Source organism: Triplophysa rosa, linkage group LG1 (assembly GCF_024868665.1).
Source record: "Triplophysa rosa linkage group LG1, Trosa_1v2, whole genome shotgun sequence".
Taxonomy (NCBI): domain Eukaryota; kingdom Metazoa; phylum Chordata; class Actinopteri; order Cypriniformes; family Nemacheilidae; genus Triplophysa; species Triplophysa rosa.
This window is the reverse complement of record NC_079890.1, coordinates 12,136,252-12,161,508: the sequence shown is the minus strand read 5'-3', so window position 1 is coordinate 12,161,508 and position 25,257 is coordinate 12,136,252. Positions and strand designations below refer to the sequence as shown.

At 38.7% G+C, this 25,257-nt stretch overlaps 4 protein-coding genes across 4 annotated transcripts; 2 read left to right on the top strand and 2 right to left on the bottom strand.

Moving 5' to 3' along the window:
• Window positions 1–2,984: 2,984 nt before the first annotated feature.
• Window positions 2,985–7,862, bottom strand: syt4 (synaptotagmin IV). Its single transcript, XM_057346498.1, has 4 exons — window positions 7,561–7,862; window positions 6,063–6,922; window positions 4,421–4,541; window positions 2,985–4,118 (listed from the first exon to the last, which is right to left on the bottom strand). The coding sequence occupies exons 1-4, from the start codon at window positions 7,592–7,594 to the stop codon at window positions 3,808–3,810; spliced, it is 1,326 nt and encodes a 441-aa protein (XP_057202481.1). The 5' UTR covers window positions 7,595–7,862; the 3' UTR covers window positions 2,985–3,807.
• Window positions 7,863–8,924: 1,062 nt separating this feature from the next.
• vbp1 (von Hippel-Lindau binding protein 1) lies at window positions 8,925–13,160 on the top strand. Its single transcript, XM_057341664.1, has 6 exons — window positions 8,925–9,042; window positions 9,340–9,464; window positions 9,720–9,786; window positions 9,921–10,019; window positions 11,099–11,237; window positions 12,329–13,160. Exons 1-6 carry the CDS (start codon window positions 8,962–8,964, stop codon window positions 12,403–12,405), a joined length of 588 nt encoding a protein of 195 aa, XP_057197647.1. The 5' UTR covers window positions 8,925–8,961; the 3' UTR covers window positions 12,406–13,160.
• A 170-nt stretch (window positions 13,161–13,330) lies between these two features.
• Window positions 13,331–17,053, bottom strand: rab39bb (RAB39B, member RAS oncogene family b). The gene is made up of 3 exons (XM_057341652.1): window positions 16,650–17,053; window positions 15,704–15,930; window positions 13,331–15,035 (listed from the first exon to the last, which is right to left on the bottom strand). The coding sequence occupies exons 2-3, from the start codon at window positions 15,916–15,918 to the stop codon at window positions 14,609–14,611; spliced, it is 642 nt and encodes a 213-aa protein (XP_057197635.1). The 5' UTR covers window positions 15,919–15,930; window positions 16,650–17,053; the 3' UTR covers window positions 13,331–14,608.
• Window positions 17,054–17,455: 402 nt separating this feature from the next.
• Window positions 17,456–20,251, top strand: zgc:162171 (uncharacterized protein LOC565931 homolog). The gene is made up of 3 exons (XM_057339640.1): window positions 17,456–17,935; window positions 19,096–19,376; window positions 19,490–20,251. The coding sequence occupies exons 1-3, from the start codon at window positions 17,743–17,745 to the stop codon at window positions 19,688–19,690; spliced, it is 675 nt and encodes a 224-aa protein (XP_057195623.1). The 5' UTR covers window positions 17,456–17,742; the 3' UTR covers window positions 19,691–20,251.
• The last annotated feature ends 5,006 nt before the right edge of the window (window positions 20,252–25,257 follow it).

Here is a 25,257-nt window from a genome sequence, read left to right as displayed (position 1 = left end):
GTAATTTATGGATATGACCCAGCACCAGAAATAATACCAAAACACTTAAAAACAGCCTCCATTATTCGCAAACGGTGGATAAAACCTTGAAAAATTATATATGAGCCCGCCAAATCACAGAGATGCCGATTCGCACGGGACTAATATTATCACAGGACCTCGGCGTTCGTCAAAATATGATAGGTAATATGTGGGGGAATTTTTACTTTACAAATTACAGACATGGCCGATTCGCATGGGATTAAGATCACAGACAACCTCTGCCATTATTACAAATGACTAGAGGTCCCCAGGTAATTCTGATCCCGTGCATATACGGCTATCATGGCATATCAAGCGATCTCTAACTAAGCAATAGTGACGCATAGTACAAAAATGTTGCATAAGATTGCTGCGCCATTCCTATCGGATCCAATATTGACGGCACAGCACTGCTTTTTAATTTTAGTCTCTCTGCAAATCCACCGTCGACCTGTGCCTTGTTCACAAAGGAATCCGTGGTGAAATGAAGCGAAGAAACGCTCAATGTTTTACCCACGTGAGCTGGAATGTCTTTAAAAAATAAACTTCAACCACGCATTACTAATGTCGGAATCCGAAGGAAGGTTATTCAGCGACTGTGTTCTTCCACAACCAGGCACTAACTGCATAATATTTTGTGATCTTTATTGGCATGTTTATTGCTTGCTCGCTCTATCTGGTTCTGCGCAACTTGTGTTACTTCAGTACTGTCATGCGCGAACCAGTGGGCGGGGCTAGAGAAGTGGTCGTTGATATTCTTCTGTGGAGGCGGTGTTCAACCTATCTATAGGTGCATTCTAGGACCTGGCGTTCGCTGGGCCTGGTGTCAATAACAGTTGGAATTTCAGTAACAAGGGCGTTTTCAGTTCTGACACTTACATGATGTTCGCTTGAATACGATTCCCTCTTATATAACAAAAGCTCGGGTTAAAATTGATGAATTCATGACTCCTTTAATGATTAGTCTCTCTACTGTCGGTTCTCTCTGGTTCACAGCAGGTTCCCACTCTCAAGCAACAGCAAAATAGTTTGTGATCTATTTCTGCTAATTTATCTTTTTTTAGGTAATAATATAGTGGATGACACATAAATGAGTGTTTAGGTCGTACTCAATGTTTTAAATGAATGAACATGTGATGGTGGTCTCTGGGGAGATTTGCTTGTGAATGAGATGGGTGTAAAGCATTATGACATTGAAAAAAGAAAGAGGCAAAAATAGAACACTGGAAATTTGTAGATTTTGCAGCACAATAAACGCACACAAGTGTATCATCAGTAGTGTGCACTGCTGTGTGTAATGTAAGCCTATGTACTATGTGTGTATTGTTCGTGTCACAGTTCCTTTTCTTCCCTGAGGTTTAATCATCTGCTTCTTTTCGTGTATTTAATTATTCAATTCTTTATAATACCGTCATGAGCTGTTCTTAATACCAAGAAGTCAGACATCCAGCATTCATAAGCTACACATTTTTTCCCTTTTCTGTTTCTCTCACCTCCTCTAATATTTAATCTGCCCCCTTCATGAGGACACTGCTCGACAGATTTAATGTTCTCTCTTTTATTTCTCTCTCACTTTCTAATTCTTCCCTCGCATTCTCCGTTTCCCTCACTCTGCCATGTTACTTTCTCACCATCACTCCTGTGAAACATTCCTCTTCAAGTGCACTTTGTTTCCGCCCACCAATTTCTTTCTTGTTTTCTTTCCCTTCTTGTTTTTTGTTTGAGTTCCCCACCCGTTTTTTTGTGTGTGTGTTTTATTGGTATGAAAAATGAGGGCACTTTTTGTATTGCCAAAGCTGTAGCAATAACTTCCCTTGTTCTTCATTCTCTTGTTCATTTCTCATTCCATGAAATACTACCGCATTTAAATCACATTTCCATTACATCTAAGCCCTATAAAATCCACACACACGTACGCATACACACACGCGCACGCACGCACGCACACACACACAGTCGGAGGTGATTTAGAGCTAGACCTACCAGCTCCTGCAGAGCTGAGCTGAACAGGGTGGGGATTTGTGCCCGACTGCAGGAGGTAGTTTTTTGAGGACATGGCTGGTCTTATCAAACACAATTGGTTCTGTTCTGAAACCCAATGAGCGTTTGAATGCATATTATGCTACTTTATATACTGTAATGCCTTGTTTTTACCAGAATGTATGTCATTTACTGTAATATACTGTATATATATATATTTCGATAATCACCGTTTTATAATAATATATAATTATTATAATATATTATAGTTGTTTTTAATACAGGTATATTGTGACTCCTAGCGTTCTTCCATTTGATTTTGTAGACTTGTTTTATTTTGCTATCCACCTTAATCTTTAAAATGTTTGTGCTGTCATTTAAATGCAATTTGTTTGAAGTAAATAAACTGCCAAATGTCAAGTGAATTTTAAACATCAGTCCGTTCCCTTTGTTTGTAGTTCTAGAGTCTCACAATGGTGTTGGAACATCTTTGAAGGTAATTCCATTTTTATGTGCATGTGTTTGTAAATGTGCGTCAGAATCCTGCAACATTGACACAGCAGTTTTTCAACCAAAGGACTGACGTCTTTGCTTAAGAACAGAACTTTTGGTCCTTTTGGCATAGACCCGAGGAGAACAGAACATTCAGGCACCTCTCGCTATTCCAGGCTTTGGCAGCCCACCCACAGGCTTATCGAAACCTCTTCTCTGTTGTCATCAGAGAACTGTAAGTATTGCTGGCTTCCCTCAAAAATGATTGGCAGAAAGAAAGGAGCAGCACAGAGAACTGAAGGATAATTACATTTAGACACAAGAAGTCTGTGAGGGTGCATGTTAGCGTCCTGGCTCCTGAGCATTATTTAAGGACGTTAGATATTTGCCCATGACATCATCTCGCAATGTATTGGCCTGTGACTCATAGTCATCACAGTAAATAACATTAGAATTCGCTCCACCAGATTGCAGCTATAAGCAAATAAATTTAGATTAAATTATTGAATGATGACATAAGGAGACATTTATTTCTCAGACCTGGATGTTTTATATTAAGACATACACGTCACTTCCACCATTGTGCTCACAGCGAAGAGAAAAACGTATCCTCTTACTCCACTGGAACTGCAAAAGCACACATACACACATTTATATACACACACAGATACATACAGACACGCGCTCAAATTCGTACACATACACGCACACTGCATGCGGTTTTCTTCAGTTCAGTTCGTGCAGTTGTTCTGCCATATCACCTTAACCTCTGCTTGTCTGTGCCTAATTTAGGCTCCACCCACGCCATTTACAAAATGTATTCAGGCAAAAAAACAACAACAAAGTCAACAAATCAAGTATAAAAAGAACAAGTGAATAACTAAATTTACACTAAATAAATAAAGAATAAAAGCATCTTTTTAGAAAATAAAAAGATCATTCAGTTATTTTACATAATCACATTCCCAGGATTTTCTTATATTGTATCGCATGATGGACTATTATTAACAGTGAGTAGAGAAGAACAGCAATAGCAACGTTAATGACATTCGGTACTGCACAAGGTGGCGATCAATCAGGTTTTGAATGAAGCATGAAGAAAAAGCATCATTGGGCATCAGAGACAGTCTTTGGAATCATTAATGGGATCAGCTGGTGCCTCCCCCTTCAGTAGACGCCCCACCCCAATGATATGACTACTGAGATAAGTTGCTGGACAGAGGAAATTACTTGTGTCAAGTTTAAGTCCCGCCCACTCATCCGTGAATTTTAATGACAGTTCCTGGACTCCAGTTGGCATGGCAACCAACCGAGCTAGTCTTCGGACAGCACGTGCCACTTAGCGATCTGTCGCCGTGGGTGATCGCATATCTCACGCCAGTGCTCACCGGCGGTGCCAGGAGAGGAGGTGCCGAGTAGAAGCCGGCCAATGACGGGTGTGCGGGACGTCCTGTCGGAGTCAAGAAGGAGGAGCTCCACGCTGGTGGCTCGCAGACCATCTTCTGAGGGCAGGTCGAAAACAAAGAGCTCGTTGAAGACGGGGTTAGGAGCGCATTTTTTTACGTGCGTCTTCTTCTTACACACTCGCTTCTTTCCCTGGTACAAGTTCACCTTCACGTAAGGTTCTGAGAATGAAAGCAGAGAGAGAAATAAAGAGAGTGAGACAGAGATCAATACTTCAATAGATACAGAGGAAACGATACATTGTGCAGTGGGAGATCACGTCTTCTGAACGGACTATGTGGATGGGACTAGGATGATGTGTACAAACATGGTGTGGAATGAACTGAATGGTCTATTGACCTTCCTCAATAAGGGGTCATGGCATTAAGCTTAGACTTCAAATACCCTGTCTCAATCACCGTGATTTTCAATAGTTTCCATTAATGACCACTGTAATTCTACTCACAGTGCTCTATGACCTCACCTGAGGGTCCGTTGGCGTCGGTCTTGGGCAGGTGACGCGCTTTCAGTACCACCACAGTCAGAGTGCTGGTGGTGGATTGATAACACAGGGACAGAAGCAGCTCACCACGACCTGCACTGTTCTACAGATGTTAAGAGAAAGAGAATAAAGACATTTTAGCTTTAAGCTCAGGACCCTTAAATTCAGTATTTATTCTGAATAGTCGATTCTCTTAGAATGAATGAATCTCATAGAATGAGATTCTCTTATGATGGAAGCGTGTGGCAAATGACGACGTTTAGGGAGGACAACTTCAAAACGTTAATGTTACGAGAAACTGACTGTGAATCATTCCCCTGGCACAACACCAATGTATGACTCCAATTATGTGTGAACACAGCAGCATGTTGCCTTGGCAACCCATCGGCAGGGTTCCGTTGCTGCCACGGCAGTGACTCCGAATGTCTCTCTGCCAATGAGGCATAATTATCTGTGTTTAACCGCATGCGGCCACAGTCACCACTGGAAGATAATAGCTTTCCTTTCAGCTCAAATGGAGCGAATTCTATTCTGCGTAACAGTGAAATTGTGTTGTCAAAACTAAATTTTAGTGTAGAACGATGACTTTAGCCCTACGTTCTGATGATATAGCATGGAAACGCCTGGAGGTATTAATTTAATCAGGTACTTGGTCTTTCAGCCCTCAAGCAAGTTCACCTTTTCTAAAGAATAGATAAAATTGGTATCTCTAAATCTTTGCAGAGTCATGGGTTAGGCACATGTGGTCCATTGGTGCATAATTCCATATTTAGAACCTGTGACCCAGTGCTTTTCAATGGGTGGTAGACGTTTTTATTGACCCCTATGGACAAACACACACCCACACACCATTGATTGTCCTCTTGTCTGTAATAAAAGTGAAAGTGACCTATTAGTCAGATATGGTGACCCATACCCGAAATGTGACCTCTGCATTTAACCCATCCAGAGAGTAGTGAACACACGCACAGCAAGTCGTGAACACACGTACACCCGGAGCAGTGGGCAGCTATCACTGCAGCGCCCGGGGAGCAAGTAGGGGTAAGGTGCCTTGCTCAAAGGCTGGGAATCGAACCGGCAACCTTCTGGTCATGAGTCCGACTCTCTAACCATTAGGCCACGACTGCCCCGAGTAACTCCACAATATAGAGTTGTGTATGGAATCTAAAGCAAAATTTGCAGTTCTATGTTTTCATATATCACACAAGCAATAGTTGTAGCATCGAAATAGGTCACTTGATAGTCAACACTTTTTCATAATCACTACACATCAAGCCAGTTTAGTTTTATGTATTTGTATACTGACAGGTTCCATTAAGACACATATATGAACTGTAGTGTTTATCAACTGTAAAAAAGCCCCGTAATTTTACAGAATTTTTCGGTACTTTTTTCTTCTTTTTTTTTACAGATTTTCCATGTATAATGTAAAAAACCTGTAATTTTATGGAATCTTACCGTTTTTATACAGATTTTTCATGTTTTTTTATTATTCAATTATTAGTAGTTATTTTACAGTTATTTTTATTTCTGGCACCCCAGCTGCCAGAAAATTTCCGTTTTTTACAGTGTACGTTTAATTGTAACAGAAACAAAAAAAGTGAATTAAAGCGATGCTTCTTACCCTGACATTCCTTTTAATAATGTCCTGGCTCATGAGGACCCGCCCCTCGGAGAGGTCAACGTCAGTCAAAGGAACAAGGGTCTCTCCGATTACTTCATCACGTGAAAAACGATCAAAACTCAGCACCATAAAGTGCAAAGTCAGCTGGGAAACACGTGCATATGGAATTCCGTAGAAGCTGAAAGTCTCGTCGAAGGTTGGATCCAGAGTCTTCCTCAGAACACGTGTCTTCACCTTATGCTTCTTCTCGGGCAGCAAGGTCAACTTAATGTAAGGGTCAGAGGTCAACGACTGTTCATCAGTGGGAGACAATCCATGGGCCTCCTGGATGTGAACCATGAATGCCTTCTTCTCAAAATTGTATTCAACGGAGAAGGAGAGCGTCCCCAGGCCACCCTTATCCTGAGATTTCTCCATGGCGGGTGTTGGTGTCTGACTGGAAACGCTGCTTTCTGGAGTACCAGCCTCCTGATTACCACCCTGCCCAAACCCTGCTTGAACGGATGGGATGTCTAGGTCTGGGGAGCTGCGCACCTTCAGCTGGAGATTTGGTGGCTTGCAGGTGAAATTTCCATTAAGATCTCGCTTTTCCAGGTCGAGGTGGAGATCTGGTCGTCCATTAGTGGGACTGAGGGTCTGTTTTCCATGGGTATTGTCTGGTGTCTTTTCTCCTCCAAACTTCTTTCCATTTAGGCTCTCAGGATAGATGTCGACCCCCTTCAGCATGTGAACAAATTTATAGGGTGGGGTCTTGGTACTGGTCTTGTTGGCCTTGCGCTGACAGCATATCCATGCAAAGATAGAGACACTGAAGACCAGGCTAAACACACTCACTATAGCCACACTCACAGGAACCTCCGCTATGTAGAAAAGAAGAAATTCAGAACAAAATACCAATAAAATAAATATATTTGTCGCCTTTGTAACGAGTCTCTAGTCATTCTCATTAGAAGAAAGAGATAAAAAGATTAAAATAATAGTAAACACAAAAAACAACAGGAGGATGACCTTAAAAGTTAACTAATATATCAACTAGAATAATATTGACACTCTTTCACACCAAAACAGAAATACAATGCCCCAAACTATTATTATACAATTATACAGTATATATATATAAATTGCTGTAGGTAAACAAACTACACATACATTCCGATTTGGCTGTAAAAATCTGACAAACTATATTCATGTTGTAATCAGTAGTGTCTTGCTCTCTGGAAATTTCCGTTTTCATTGTGGGTGCAGCACTTCATTGAAGTTGCTATGGAGCTTTGTCAGCCTTTCTGTCTTAATCCCACAAACAGTTCACTTATTTTTATGTAACTGGTTAGCAAGCATTAAACGCTTTTTATCTCGCTTCAGACATTCTCACACAGTGATGTCATAGTCTACTAATAGACCACGCGCCTATTTATGACTGTGCCAGCGCATCAGGCAAAACCTGCGTTTCGTCACGTTTAAAAAAAATGTAATCGATAAACAAATCCTATTTACTTACTGAAATGAGCTTCTTCCGACGCCACTGGTGCCATTGTAAATGCGCGCTCTGTCCAAGGCTACTGAAAAGATGCCGCCGCTGCCTCTCACGATTCTCCACTCGCCTCACGCTTCAGACTAAATAATGTAATGGTTGTATTAGATTAAAAATGTATGCCTGTTTTTTCTTATTCCTTAAAACACAATATGCACAATAAGCCCTTTCCGAGAGGTTTCTTCACACCCGCCCAGTGCTGATACTCGCTGCGCTATGAATATGCCTGAAAAGCGACGCCACCCCGATTCCCCCTCCTCCTCCTCTCCAGTGAGTTCATCGCTTCTGACGCAGTTCTGACGAACAACTGGGCCTGAAAACACTGCCCTGCGCACTGATACCAGCACAACAGACCAGTCAATCATTGTGATTGCTCAGGGTTTACGGTGTGTGTGTTTTCAAACGTCTCCGAGAGGTGTAAGTGAAATGGTCTTTGTTATGGGTCTATTAACGTGATAGACTGAGCAGATGACATCCAATTTAATTTGAGAAGCGCGCAGACCTGTCGACTGTCTGTAATGAATAAGTCTGAACAATGAACTAACGGCCTCACCTAGAAATGTCTACCCCCTTTAAATGTATTGTAATTTAAAAAATGTACTTATAAAAACTGTTTATTATCGAACACTAGGACAAAGCAGACATGGTTTGACTAATTTTGCGTCCCTGGTTAATCTCCATCACCCTGACTTTATAAATCAGCGTTGGTAACGCGTCATTTTACTACCTGTCCCATTACTATTCCTGCTTATCACTTTATATCTGCTTTAAAATAGTCAGTGGAAGGCTAATTGAATCAACAGTATTTTTAAAACAAAACTATGCATAGGTGATAATTAAAGAGATGTTGCTAAAGAGAATACTTAATCTATATCTGCTATACCTCATAACCCTCTTATCTGGGTTGCAGGAGAGCCAGTATTGGAGGCAGAGCTACCAGAGTTTTAGGGAGTAGTCTAAATTTGATAAATGTTATACAATAACATTTTGAATATAAATGGTTATGTCTAATTTCGAGGCAAACGTATGAGATCAAACTTCTGATTGAAGCACAATTGTAACTTCCGGTGCCTGATGCTGGTTATCGTGTAGTTTATTAGTCAACACTGACACCTGCTGGTTATTTCTTTAAATTGCAAATAATACAAAAACAAAAGGCGGTGGTTTTACAAAGCGTACAAAAGGCAGTGGTTCTCAATTTGAACACATAATATTTTCAAACACGTCTTCATAAGCAAAGGGCCAATTAAACTCACCACTCGCTCGCCGTTAGCAGGATATGCCCATTACTTTTATTATGCAGGCATCGCTCGTGTGTAAGTGCAGCATGCGCGTGCGTCAAGAGGAAGAGCCGTAAGTCTCTCCAAAATGGCGACGACCATAGAGAGTGGCAATGCAGGAGCTGCAAATAAGAAAAAACACCTCGGAATCCCCGAAGCAATATTTGTGGTCAGTGGAAATATGATACATGATTGATTTTCAAGTTCGTACTCTTTATTGTTTTTAATCAAGGCTGTGTGATATTTATTCCGTCTTTAATCGCCTTTCTTAGGCAGAAAGCGCCCTGCTCCGTCTCCTTATAAGGCTGCACGCATTGCTTGTTCGTGTCTTGAATGTGAAGTGGGTTTTGGGTGCCAGATTATAAAGATTTCATTCATGAAGACTGGTTAAATAGTTAATAGATTAAAAGGGTTGTTTAGATGTTGTAGATGAGACATTGAACATTTTTTCTGTGGTTTTCTGTAGGAAGATGTGGATGCCTTCATGAAACAGCCTGGCAATGACACAGCAGACGCTGTGCTGAGAAAGCTGGATGAACAATATCAGAAATATAAATACATGGAGCTTAATCTGGCTCAGAAAAAACTCAGGTTTGATTATGACTCATACAATATACAATGATAGAAAGTAGTTTTGTTTCTTTGTCAATTGTAAACGACTCTCTTGTTATACAGGGCCCTTTAGTTTATTATGTATACACCTGTATTATTGACCAAGTTTCCTTGCATCACTGTCAACTATTTTTGGCTTCTGTTTTCTTCTGTCTAGGTTATAGTAGGTACGGAAAATTTGTTTAAAACAAAGAATTTACTTGATATAAGAAGCATGACATTTGTCTCTTTCAGGTTGAAAAGCCAGATTCCACAAATCAAACAGACATTAGAAATCTTACGACATATGCAGAAAAAGAAGGTAATGCCTTTTTATCTTATGGTATATGTATACTGAAGAGAGCAAAGACATTTTTGTTCTCTTGTCATCTTTATTCTCTCCTTCTGTCTTTCATGCTTGCTCTATTTTCCTTATGTTTCTATGTACAATCATAGGACACTACAAATCCCATGGAGACACATTTTCTGTTGGCTGATAATGTCTATTGCAAGGCCTCAGTCCCGCCCACAGATAAAGTGTGTTTGTGGCTTGGGGTAAGTGATGCTTTTCTGTTGTATTTACAACTGGAACAAAAACATATTTTTAACTTCTTAAAAACATGCCTGCCTATTATATTTAATTGAAGATATTTTTCATTTTAATCTTTTGGCTAAATGTCGTGCTTCACCTCTGACACAACTTCCTCTTTTGGCTGATAACTCCAAACCATTTTCTCTAACAGTTTGTCATGTTGGTCGCTTCTCAAGATCCAATTGTTTACTGGTGGATTAAAAACCTACCCAACTTATTTCTCAAATGTATATCCATTTGCATCATTTTAGAGTTGTGACATGGGCTTACTTAGAATAGTTCTGCATTTATGTTTGGAGCCTTGATGTTCATACTGCAAAGAGATTTTGTGCTTTGGACAGCAGGAATGTGCTGTTGTTATTAGTCATAGTTAGCGTTGCTCCTAATTCAACTGTATCACAAACAATGTGTTTAATGTTTTGTTACGTTAAACATCACTGTAGTTTTCAAACAGATGAAAAAAATATTATCTGTTTACCTTCTTGTCATTGCAAACATGTATGCTGTTCTTTTTCCATGGAATATAGAGGTAGATTTTTGAAGAATCTTTATGCATTTGTTTTCTATACAACAGCATTTCCGAGTGACCGTGTCTGAGGTGTGAAAAGACAACACTATTAAAGCACCATAAAAAAAACTCAGTATAACTTGTTGTTATATTACAAATGTTCTGCCATATGTGAAGCAGACTTGAAATTATGTCATTATTGATTCACTTGTTGTGATTCAAGTCCACATATGCCACGGGTTTGGCGTGGTGTTTTGTCACAAGCTGTGAGAGCCAGTAGCAGTTGGTGTTGACGTCAAACCGGCTATGCAACAAGTCAGAGCTTTCATATAACATTTTCTGTTTTTATGTAACTTTGTGTGAGTTACAGGCGTGGTCACTATGAGCTATTGGTGCTTGGAGAACGGCTGTGTGAATATTCTTTAAGATTTCCCCTTTCCATGTGAAAAAGTAATGGTGTGATTAGAATGACTTGAGTATGAGTGAATTATGACACCACTTTAATTATGGGCTGAATCTTTTTTTGCATACCAGGCAAATGTAATGTTAGAGTACGACATCGATGAGGCCCAGGCACTGTTAGAGAAAAACTTGGCGACAGCTTCTCGGAATTTGGACTCTCTAGAAGAGGACCTGGACTTCCTCCGAGACCAGTTCACAACCACTGAAGTCAGTATCCTTAAACTATGCCAAAAATGGAAACAGGTCTGTATTTTCCATAATGATGTGCACATTGTATGTGTGTAAATCCTGATTACTGTTCGGATGGATCTCATCTGATATAAAATAGGTTTGGCGAATATGGCTTTTTTAGTATTTTGTTGTTATTTAAGATGGGGTAACACACACAGTTTTGCCAACAAAACACAGACATATGACTTAGTTTCACTTACCGTGTGCGGTTCATGTCTTGCATCTTTTAGCACTGGGAAAGCGCCATCTATCTGTTTCAAACGATCTCCAAATCCAGCATTATATCCACCGTTTATATAACATCCATCACTGAATTGCTGTGAACAAACAAACTACCGACTTCTCTCACTATTGCAAGAGTAACGAACTGCAGGTGCAGGCCCACAGCACAGCCAATCTTGACGCAGTGCAGCCAATCTTGATGGTAGGCGGGTCTTACCATCACTCATTGGTTGGCGCGTGGGCAGTCTATTTCTTTCGCCTTGCCGAGCTTTTCCGGGAGTATTGCCCAATAAAACTAATAGGATCCCTGTTACGAAAAACGAAACAACTTGGAGTGCTGGGGGAGTGCATCAAGCACAGAAATACTACGTTATACGTCCAATTCATTTTTAACAAGTTGACCATGTTAACCATGAGAAGCCAGCACGTTTAACAGTGTAAAGTCAGAAGCATGTTACCCCATCTTTAACATATTTAATATGACTGAGATCTGTATGTCTTCTTATAGGTCAAGTCGTGCCTATCATACCTGTAATTGCAATTGCTTTTTTCAGTGCATCTATTTGCATTTAAATCGTTACATTTTCAGATATAAAATTTGTCACCTACTCTGTGTCTTGTTAAAATGAATCTCACAAAACCTGTGAAGAATTCATAGCATTTCAAAAAGAAAATTTCATATTTTCTAATCCAGTGCATTTTATAACCCATACTGGAAATCAATTAGCTTTTATGTGTTCTGATAGTCTGCAAATAGTCGTCAAATGTAACATGTTCTTTTAGCTGTTGGATTTAAAAAAGCAGATGTTATAAGTTCATTCAGATCCACCTTCACCAATTCTCTCACAGACATGGCACGTGTTTACAATTGGGACGTCAAGAGAAGGAGCAAAGACAATCTCCTCAAGTCTGCTGAGCGGTCTTAGAAGAGGAGACTTTGTTTGGTCCTACCCCACCCAAAATCCTTCAGAAATTTCACCCTCATGTATCTGTTTGCACCAACGCCAACTGTTATCTATTGATTTATTACTTTTTAAAGTATTTTTTCAAGTAAAAGGTGAAAAACATCAAACAAAAGTAATAACAACAGTTTTCTTGTTTTCTTTGAGTAATTATTAGCTGTGTTTTAGATGGGGTTTCTACACAGAGTCCACACATTTGTCTTCCTCTGTGCCCCTTTTGCTCTCATTTGTTATTTGGTAAACGTCTGAGATTTCATTTTTCTTAAACGGTCTTTCTGTGGAATTAACATATTGTGGTGAGAAGGCCATTCAGAATGCAGCATGAAAATATAAGGAGGGACATTTTATTTCTTCCTTTTCTTTCACTCTTCCACGTCTGATGCCTGTTCTTTTCACCTGGTCTTTCATCTGTACTTATTTGTCATATTGTATCCATTAAACGCTGAACAAGGAACTAATAATGAAGCGATTTGGGAAAGGCACAAAATCAATGAGATGCTCTGTGTTTTTAATCTGCATATCTTTATAATGACTCTTGATTGAGGTTCTGCTGCTGAGCGAGATGAATGAGCTTTGATGGGTGCACCTCTTTAAATACGTGCATGCAATACTATCACTTTCTTCTATAGCAATCATGTTGTCTGGGAAATGGCTAAGTCTACTGTATGTCTTACATTTCTGTTGCCGTACGGTTGTTGGAACAACACTGATAAGATGATATTAGGTGACTCCATTGTGAAGTTTAAAATTATTATTCTTTTCTGGGTGAGTAAATTTTGGAAAATTATTGCATACAACCCGAATGTTTTTAACATCTTTAATCTGTAATATATTTCAAGTTCCCTTGAGAAAGAGGTACAGGGTGTCTCAATTTCATTAAAACAGTAGAATTTGTACTTCAGTCACTGCAAATCCAACCACACTAGCATCAAAAAGCATACACGGAGGTGGTGAATTGTAAAGTCATCCCAAAGTTCTCTGTTCCTTCCCTGAGACCCTGTTCCATTCACTTCATAAATGGCAATTACTATCCAATAGCGTGACACATGAACGGCTTGGCCAATCATGTTCAATAATGGATAGTATTTAGACATCTCTGATTAAATTTGAAGGCAGTTGCAGAGTTACCTAGTTTCGGCAGATAGGCTCAAAAGTAAAATTGCGTAGGACAATAACGTAAATTGTTAAATACATGGAAATGCAAGCTCTGGAAACAGAAAAGCAACAGCTTGCTTTTTCACACGAGTTAGTACAATCACAAGCTATAACATTAGAAACACTCTTTGGGATTAAGGTGGAAAAGATGTACCTTAATATGATAGATTAAGGTTTGTTTATAATTCTAGTCAGAATCAGAGGCCTTTGTGGTATTGTGTTATACTTTAAGAGATGTTAGTATGTTGAATAATCCATTCGTGGATTGCACATATGCACAGACTTCCATTAGTTCCTCTATAAACAGCAATACAACAAAAATGTTGTACCTCTGGGTTGATATGATTGACGTTCATACCACTTGCTGATAATTATTTACAACCACTTTGATAACTGACAATTTAGTTCGCATTGCCTTGTTAATAATTGTAAAAAAATGCAGGTCATGTTTGTCCAGTCCTAGGATTTTTCATTAAGTATATTGCAATACATCTCTCTTTCTTTTGTCCTTAAAGCTTAAAGTCAATTATGAGACACACTACACCGCCAGCAATCAAAATTGTTCAGGTCTGAGATCTTCAAGTCATCCGAAACGCGTATGCCTGCACCAGTGAAGTCAGCATATACAGCTTGTTTTAATCCGTTATCTCCCATGACACCTGGACCAGAGTAAACCTGATACTGTGAACATCTTCATTTGGGAAGTTTAACTTTCGTGGCTCCATGATTGATTTAGATACAGGCAAGTCATTGTTTGGTCACTGGTCATTGTTTCAGGATGGGAGTCAGGAAAAGATTTTGACTAACCGTCAGGAGTCTAACACTACAGAGTTCTGTTCGCCCAGTCACAAGCTTGTGTGATCGGAGAAATGAGCAAAGTAGTATAGAAAAGTGAAGGACAAACAGCATGGTGGGACTTTAGGCATTCAGCAGGCAGGAAAGGGATAATGATGTCATCATCAGGGACTTGAAGACGGATCCTGTGATTGGAGGAAGCGGTACGGTTGCGGATTCAACAGAAGCAACGACGATCACCCTTTGTCACTTCTTCTGAAGAATGCACTACGTTTGGTACAAACCCACTCTTCACTCCCTCCCAGCCTTCCTGGATGGTAATCTCCCCGTTCTTCACCAACTCGAATATGTCCCTTGTTAGCTCTGTGAACGCTCTTTCCACATTAATGGCGTCACGTGCAGAAGTCTCCACATACCGCATGCCATACGCGGCCGCTAGCTTCTCGGCCTCTTGGCGGCCTACCTGCCTCTGTGGTTCCAAATCACATTTGTGACCCACGAGCAGAAAGAGAATGCTGTGGGGCTGTACGTGGCTACGTGCCTCCTCTAGCCACTCGTGAACATTCTGGAAAGAGCGGCGGTTTGTTATATCAAAGAGCAGCAGACCTCCCACAGAGTTACGGTAGTATGCTCGGGTAATTGACCTGAGGAATAACAGACCACAAACATGCATTATAAAGAATTTTTTGTTGTTGTAGCGTGTAGAGTTTTAGATTGGAGTGAGGGGAAGCGATCGAGAGATAAAATAATGTGTACAAATGATATGAGCATGGAGTTTGCTTAAGCAAATGATGTGAGGAACAGTGACCTGTGAAGGGTGTTGTGTGGCCTGTTAGTAAAAAATAGGTAACGGTTCACCAAATATTTACCTTTACTGTGAAAGTTTTAAAAATGCAAAGATGTATATGGACTGCATTCATTCATAAATACGACTCAGTTAAAGTAAATAAAGATGAATCAGTATGTCATCCAAAATAAAAGCTATAAGGAAAGATGCATCAACATGGTTACCATGGAAACACCAATTATGGTGGACAGATAAAGATTCCAGATCAGCTAAGCTTGATGACTTAATGAAAAATGACTAGAATAAAAGTGTATTTAGTTGGGGGAAGCAAAAAACTATTATTTAAATATTCATAGATTTCAAATACATCTTTATGGATTCTGGTTGTTTTTAACTCCTCCACTTAAAATTCAGCTTTTCTACATTTAATGCATTTTATGAAACATATTTACTGAGAAACAGAATTGGCCTTTTGTACATGAAGGTTTCATGAAACAAAATTCAAGGTGTGTAGGCTTGCAGTACCTGAAGCGCTCCTGTCCCGCTGTATCCCAGATTTGCAGTTTAACACGTTTCCCAGGTTCTATCTCCACCAAGCGAGAGAAAAAGTCCACCCCGACGGTCGGATCTGACACCTGTGCGAAGCGGCCTTCAGTGAATCGTCTAATCAAACACGATTTTCCAACAGTGGAGTCCCCAATGACAATCAGTCGAAATTGGTAAAGCCAAATTGCCTCCATGATTATTCAGATCTGCCAAAGTAAAAAACAAATAGTTGGGAATTACACTATGCATTGCTTGTTTTCCTAAGAAATGCTATTTTAGGCATAATTTACATCATCATGAAGTCCCAGTTTAGAAATTTAGTGAGATCTTGTAAAAACTTGTAATTCTTCTGTAACCTCTTCTGAATACATTGTAGGTTGTCAACATTACAAGAACATGGCTGAAATGCTATAGAAAAAAACAGCATTTTCCTACAATGCTTACACTGCACATTGACTCCGAAGGTTTAGGCCTAGTTAAGAGAATATTATTTAAACATCTATTAAGCATCTTAGGATGTAATAGTAATTGAGTGAGCATCTCAGTTATGACCGAGATACACATCCCTTACTACTGGTTACTTAATGTCTTCCCTCATACAACCACATTCTTTATTTCATACTGTAGCCTATGTGTTATCACACATTCTATGTGTAGGCTATGTTCTTAGAAATACGTAATTATAATAAAGCCATTATAGGTATTATGACTCGATGTGTAATTTCTGTTCGATTGCCAAGATTGTATTGCTCCCTTGATTTTAAGAGGCTACAGCATGGCTATCGCCTATCTTTGCCATCCCTACTGGTTTATTTCCTAAATTTACCACATATTGTTTAATAGCCTTTTCTGCAAACAGAGGCGGCAACCACACATTGTAAGTAGGCTATATATGCAGATTCTTTATTCGGTACACTTTACTTACATTGTTTTTGTTTGCTCGGCTCAGAGGTGGCAAACAGCAGATTCCATTGTCGTACAAGGGTTAAAACCTCACTAGAAACCGCTGAACGAAATGGCAGAATTAACCATTTACATAATACTCAAAATAAGCCGAATTATAATCAAACATCCGGAAATAAAAAAACAAACAGGCGCAAACTGCGCCGCGTAGGCGGTCTCTTTGCGTGGATGTTGTTAAAGATGAGTCGGCGTGATGTTGAAATGATCACTGTCTGCATTAAAGTCGCACACAAGTCAGAGAATCTCACATGTCTGACATATTATTTTTCAGGTCTGGAAGGTTGAGAAATGTTTGGATATTTTGTGCTGATGAAATGAAAGCGACACTAGCAGCATCATACAGCCTGACTCATCCCACATCAGCACCAGCGCCACAATCCTCCTAATAGCAGCGACCAACAAACGCACGTCTCACCTCCTTAAAAGTAGCTTAAAAAATAAAAAAATATCTTGGTTTGTTTACAAAGTGCCTACATTTGTTATAATAACTGCCTTGTTTTCTTTGATCATTTGTCCACGTGTTTAAACTTAGGTTGATAAAGTTGTTTTTTAAATGTATGTGCCCTCTATTTCACGTTTTACGAACAGACAACCGGACCAGGCTAGTATGGGAGATGTAGTTTATTCTAGATCACTGGATTACATTTACATTTAGTCATTTAGCAGACGCTTTTATCCAAAGCGATTTACAAATGAGGTTAACGATAGATTACATTGTTCTTCTGTATTATATTTTAAAGTTTAGATTAAGTTTAAACGGTTTGCGTTAGCCTATTTTGTTTGAAAGGCGATTGATAAGCTACTTGTCGGATCCACGGCGCGATAAAAAAGTCCCACCTCAGTAGACGCTTATGAGAACTCACCATTGCAGAATTGGACAGCATTTACGCATCCTCTTTCCAGCAAAACGCACTGTTTTCTTCTTTGCATTTTATCACCGACAACCAAAATGTAGAGAATCCTGCCAAAAGCCTCTGTAGCAGAAAGTTAATTTTGTTTTATACGTTTCACTCTTTTTTGGACTTGACTTTAAAGTAAGGATTTAGACAGCTGAAATGCAGCAGGAGCGGTTACTCAAAGTACTTGTCATTGGAGATTTAGGTGTGGGGAAAACGTCGATTATAAAGCGTTATGTTCATCAGGTTTTTTCTCAACATTACCGCGCAACTATTGGTGTTGACTTTGCTCTCAAAGTCTTGAACTGGGATCACCGTACTGTCATTCGTTTGCAGTTGTGGGACATTGCGGGTGAGTATGCAAAACTTTTTAACTAAACGTCCTGCAGTTGTAATTTTTAGAATGTATACTGTAAGTGCTTATAAATACAAAATAAATTGATGCAATGATATAGAGTGTCTCTGTAGACACTTCATCTAAACCACCTCTTTACATCATTTAGAGCATAACTGCGTATTCTATAAAACATTCATTTAAAAACAGTTTGTTTTGGAATGGATTTCTTTCTGAACTGCATAAAAGTTAAAGGGTTTAAAGTTGGTTAAATATGTAGAAATGCTGAGCAGTTAAAATAATGAATATACAATAGGACTATCCTTTATACATTTATTAAACTTTTACATATAAAACCTATAAAAAATATGTATTTCTTTTCTTGTTTTACTGTATAGCTCCAATGATGTGTGTATGATATATGGAAAAAACTGTGTGATACCAGACTGCCCTTCATATTTATCATTCACAGCACATGACATGCAAAAGTGTTGTCCTTAATTAGAAATAATTGATAGACATTAACAACTATTACAAATAATGACAAATAGGCTAATAAAAAAAGACGAAAAAGAGATTACTGGACTTATTTTTTATAGCACTTGGCAAATGTCATTATACTCTTTGTGCTTTGTTTAACACATGGTCTCAGCTGGTGTGGTTGTGACCTCACAATGAATTGCTGTCTGTGTTCAGATTAAATTAAAGCACAGGGATAGGAATGTGTTTCTCGTATTTAGATTCACTGATCTCGTGCTTATATTGGTCTCATGTGAGAGTGCTCACATCACCGTCTGGCTGCCAACACTGAAAACATTTGCTCTCGCTCACACAAACACAAAAATACACACCAGCTCCAAGAAATAAATTCCCACACAGCATTTAATTCAACATGACTTGGACTGCATACTCCATCTGATGAAAAGCAACTTGTTAGGGTTAGGTAAAACTTAATCTTAATAAAATAAGTATTTCTATCAGAAAAAGTTTTAGAATATGATGCTATATTATTATATTATTGTTAATGTGTTTTATTAATTTTCTCTTGAACATGGTCTAATTCAGAGAAGCTGGAGGATAGCATAATGGACTGCACTGCAAAAGTTGAGGAAAGGAAATGACTTACAGTAGATGACAAATTACACAAAAACTCCTTTCCACTCTATTTTTATTTTTAGGACAAGAGAGGTATGGCAACATGACACGTGTGTATTACCGAGAGGCTGTAGGAGCGCTAGTGGTTTTTGATATGACCCGGTCTTCCACCTTTCAAGCTGTGTTAAAATGGAAAAAGGATCTCGATTCTAAAGTTGCCCTTGGCAATGGACGTCCTCTGCCAGCTGTTCTGTTGGCCAACAAGTGTGAACAACAGTCATACGGTTTATGTTCTAAATTGCCTAAACTCGACAACTTTTCGAGGGACCACGGCTTTGTCGGTTGGTACGAGACATCTGCCAAGGTACGTATTGTAGACCATCATCTTTTACCATCATCATTGGCTGTAATTCAGCTACTTGAGCACACATTTGTAAAGACATTTGTACTCATGCCCTTCCTTCCTCTTTTTCACAGGACAACACAAATATTGATGCAGCCATCATGTGTCTTGTAAATAATATCATGGCCATTGACATGGAGGAGGTTCCAGCTGAAGCAGACCCCAGTGTACTGATCCTGCCTGCCTTTGATTATAACCTGCAAGAGCGCAGTGGCCCTAGCTGCTCTGTTTGCACCAAATTCCACTCCAGCAGAAAACCCCACAGTGAATTATAGAGAGAGACGGTAAAAAATAGAGAAAAGTGCAAGAGAGAAAACGGTCACACCCTTTGTTTGGCCTAGTTTGTGCTGAACTAAGCCATTGTGGGAAAGACGAGACCATGAAGCTTTAACACTCACATGCTTTTGCATTACAAGTGCCAACAATGTCATCAATAAAACATGCAGCATTTACCCAAAGTTTTCTCTGATTAATGCTTTGTTTTAGACTCAAAACTGTTCATGTGGTTGTACTTCCTGAGAATAGCAATGTATGCACATTTGCCTCCATTTTTTGTGTCTGTTAAAACCTTGCAAAAAATAGTCTTTCATAAAAATGTTTGTGTATTTGTGTGTTGTATGGGGAGGCCAATTGTCCAATTACGCAAATTCTTATTTTTTTCTTGAAAGCCTATGTCAATTCAATTTTTATGTTAATTCAATTTTGAAACATTTTCAGTAGCAAAGACTTTACAGTTTGTGCCTTAAAATAAATTGAGCTAAACAAGTTTTTCAATATAAAAATTACAGTTTCTCCATTTTCTTTTATTCATCTTTTATGTTTAGACCTATCTGTTCTGTGACATCCCAGATGACGTCACATAATCGTGAATAAAATTTTATTTTTCAAATTCAAATTTCTTTTTTATGATTTTTAATTTTAAAGAAACTGTGCCTATTCTCGTTTCAGCACACATAATGTAAGCAGCCTCGCAGCTGCTTTTCAATCCAACACCCTATTGCTATTTGACATTCCTTGAGACACATTACGCATGCGTTTTAGGCTATCATCAGATGCGTTTACATGGACACATCGTATTGAATTTAATCAGATTGTGCAATCTGAATGTAGTGTTTACATGAAAGGTAATGATCAAGTGATCTGATTGATCTGCGTGTTTACATGACAAGTTTATAATCCGATATAATCTGCTGACATGCGCACACTGCACAAGTGTTCACCTGTTCAATACTATGGGATCAGAATTGTTGCAATATTCTGAATAAATAAACTATGATCCGCAAATAAATATAGAGAGTTTCACAAACATTTTTTAAATCCACATATGCTCAAAAAGCGAACCATAAATATATGTTAGACGTTCCACAAAAAGAAATGGAATTCACAAATAAATACAATGAGATTTACAAATAAAAAATATTTACAAATGTATTTTAATGGCATTTATTTGTAGATCACTTTCTGCACATATGTGGATCGCTTTCTGCACATTTGTGGATCGCGTTCTGCACATTTGTGGATCGCTTTCTGTGCATTTGTGAATCGCTGCACGCATTTGTGGATCAGTGCACGCATTTGTGGATGGCTCTCTGTGCATTTGTGGATTTTGAAACATTTCTAACGTCAAGACGTGCACACGATCCACAAATAGGTGGACTCCGCCCACTATCTACACAAGCCAATCGGGTAACTTCCGCTTTCGTTGTCCAATAGGGCTTCAGCCAACTTCAGCCAATCACGTTTTGTTCTGCACTAAGATTCAGGGAGCTAACATGGCGGCTAGTAGTGGTCTAAAATGCGTGATATACTAAGAAATGCGAATGGCCTCTTCTTTATACTACTGAGTAATGATTGTTTGTGTTTCTATGCATTGTCCATATGTTAGTAACAAACGACTGAAACGTTTATGACTTGATAACAGCGTGCACGGACTGGGTTGGACAATCCCGGTGACTGGGGACTGATTTGGTCTGCTGCAAGCCAGCCGTTTTATTGTCTTTATGTATCAAAGTGATAAATTCCGATTTTGGCATTCGATAAAATATAATCTGTTTCCCCGATACTGCATGGGTAAGCAGCTAGTTCGCGCCGGACACTCAGCGCGTGCCTCCTTTCAATGTGTGCAACGTTTGCATTGCAATGCGCTGCAGCTGTCGGTGTACTACCAGTATATGATGGCAGAATTAACGTGGAGGAAATCATCAGCACTGTGAATTTCTATGTCATTCATATTCAAAATAAATGTAATTTAATCATTCGTCTCTGTTTATCCCATTCCTGAATGATCTCTGCTGCTGTGGCTAAACTGTTCTGTATAGGCTACTGTCTAACTCTTTGCCATGACAAAAATGATCACTGTAAGAAACACTACCCATAACATCAACAATAGTAAGCGTTGTCTTTATAGTGGTAGCAGCGTAAGTAGGCTATATTGCAAGATGACCATGTGGGACAATTCTGTCCACAATTCCCCACATAGAAATACTGTAGTATTATAATACATTTACTATCATATGAACAGCTCACATAAAGTTTCCCATAATAACGCAAAGAACATACATCAGAATCAGAAGGAGCTTTATTGCCCAAATGTGCTCTATGCACAAGGAATTTGTCTTAGTGAGAGAAGCTGCAGTGCACATAGTTGAAAGTGTTAGCATGTTAGCTCCCTGAATCTTAGTGCAGAGCAAAACGTGATTGGCTGAAGTTAGAACGTGCCCTATTGGACAACGAAAGCGGAAGTTACCCGATTGGCTTAGATCGTGGGCGGAGTCCACCTATTTGTGGATCGTGTGCACGTCTTGACGTTAGAAATGTTTCAAAATCCACAAATGCACAGAGAGCCATCCACAAATGCGTGCACTGATCCACAAATGCGTGCACTGATCCACAAATGCGTGCAGCGATTCACAAATGCACAGAAAGCGATCCACAAATGTGCAGAAAGCGATCCACAAATGTGCAGAAAGCGATCCACAAATGTGCAGAAAGCGATCCACATATGTGCAGAAAGTGATCTACAAATAAATGCCATTAAAATAAATTTGTAAATATTTTTTATTTGCAAATCTCATTGTATTTATTTGTGAATTCCATTTCTTTTTGTGGAACGTCTAACATATATTTATGGTTCGCTTTTTGAGCATATGTGGATTTAAAAAATGTTTGTGAAACTCTCTATATTTATTTGCGGATCATAGTTTATTTATTCAGAATATTGCAACACTTCTGATCCCATACATACCCACTAAAACAGTGTTTTAAAGCACATGTTGTATATATTTTATTTAACGGCACGAAAAAAATGTACAGTTTATAAAGGCAGAGTAATGTCTCGTGCCAATGAAGCACGAGCACATCCGATGCGGTTTTACCATGGTAAAACCATGACAAAAGTACCAAGACCCACCAGAGCGTCTGCAGGCAGACAATAATTAAATAAATGTTTAGCAACAGCTAATACCGAACTTTAGAAGTGATAATATGCGGATTAATATATCTGCATTAACGGTAAACAGAGTCGGGCGCGGTGGACGCGGGTATCATTACAATATTCACAAAACGGTTACTCAAACAATGTTGTAAGCACAGATGTATTTATTTTATGTCACAGACACCAGCATAATAATGTAGGCTACAATTCATAATGTCTACATATCAATGAAGCAAGGTCGTTACAGCGACTTAACATGGTAAAAACAGTTAATCCTAAAGCACATAAGTAAACGATAAATAAAAGAAATGTTCGGTAGCCTACTGATGAAATTTTATGATTAGATATTTTAGCCTAGAGTATGTTTGTACATCTGCAAATGTATCGTGCTTTAAAAAGGATCTGAGAAATTGCGGTTAAAAACTCACTCCAGGGAAACAGTTAAGACATTTTAAATGTATAGAAACATTAATATGTTCATTTAGAGATGACAAGCATATGGAAATTTGTACCGCTTTGTCAGATTTATGGTTTTTGGTTTCTTTAGCAACAGCTGCTCCGTTCCGTGCGTTATACGCCATTACGTCTGTACGAGCCAGCGTCGTCTTTGCACATGCGCAAAACTTCCTACTTCGGTTTTTAATCTGATCAAGTGTTTACATGTCCTATCAAGCGGATTACAAACGGCATAAACCACCCCTTACAATCCGACTGAAATTTCATTCGGTTTGGGCATTTTTAATCTGATTGACGTGTTTATATGGAGCGTTTTCATTCGGATTGCATTTTTAATCTGATTACATTGGTCCATGTAAACGCAGCTATCGATATATTGCCTGCAAGAACAGTACAGAAACAACCTTTCTTTTTATTGTTTGTATAACAAGATGTAGGCCTAATATAATTTCCTTGATCTAATTTTGGTCTTGCTGCTTTTTCCAAAAAACGTGTCTAAGTGACATTTCCTAAGGGTAGCCTTATGAAGACATTAAAATGTAATTGAAACAATTAATTAATTTAAGCCCCGCCCCCTCACAAAACACTAATTATGGAAAATGTGTTATTATGCAGCTTGGGCGGTAAGGGTGAAAGCTCTATGATTTTTGAGTGAGGTAGGCTAATTGCATGTGATCATTTGAAACAATATGAGTTGCAGGCGTTTATAGAGAAGAGCATCGCGGGCTCGACTTCGTCTCACACAAAGTGGCGTACAGCCAGCCTTGAGCAATAATTGTAGGTCTGTGAGCATCCGTAACAGGGCGAGTAAGCTATAGTATGGATCACAAAGTGTAGAATACTCAAATAAAAAAGCAGCAATGATTTTGCTCCTCTGGCGCTACAGCAGACGCGATGCCGTTATGGTGCGTTAGCTATTTAGTGATCAAAGCACATTCTCCAAAAGCGCACGGTGGACAGAAAACTGTTACCAGTTTACGGATAACAATCACCGCAAGTCCGCGACCAAACATCTTTGAAAAACTGAGAAAGGACAGTGAAAGATGTTTTCCTGAAAACCAACTTTAAACTGATAGAGTTGGTAAGTAGGACACCGGGAAATTTTCTTGGATTTTTTTTCCAGAACAGTCAAACGTGGTTCAGCGAGTAATTTCAATTAGTATTTTTTGTTGTTTCATAATAGATCCCTGTATTTTCCTTATTTTAATAAATTCGTTTTTCCTGTATTTAAAGGTGGAATTATAAGGATCAATTGCAGTGGAGGGGTGGGGGGGGGGGGGGTTGGGGGCTTTTTATTTTCCCATTTAATTCAGGTAGGAGACTGTCTAAGGGAAAATAAAATAATTCATTTGTATGTGTTTATCTGTTTTTCTTTTCATTCTGTGAGTATTCCCAATAGCTCTCAAATTTGTTTTTATAAGTTTTTATTAATCAGCTAGGAACTGTCTGGTACTGTTTTGTACTTTTATTTTTTCTATAATTAGGTTAAAAATATGTTATACTAAAATAATGACAATATCATTGTATGCATGGTAAAATATGCAAAAACAAAAAGTACATTAATAAGATGACCTTATAATTGTAGTTTAAGTATATCAACACTCAAAAAAAGATTTTAGCTGCTTGTCCAATTTACTTAACTAACTTAAGTTAAATCAACACAACTTTTGTCAAATTTGTTCACAACATGATTTTCTTTGTTTAGTCATATAACTGAATCCATTCATGTTGGGACAACATAAATGAGTCGTGTTGTGTTAATATAATTTTTTTACAATTGGGCAGAGGACTTATATTTCCCATGATGCTTTGCGTACGACTGCATTTTGAGATTTATTTTATTTTGCATTTTGAGATTTATTTGTGTTATTTTATGTATTTTTTGTAAAAAGAAACACTTGTTATTGTTTAATGTTCATTTTCTTCAAGGTTTTGAAGAGTTTGTTATATTTT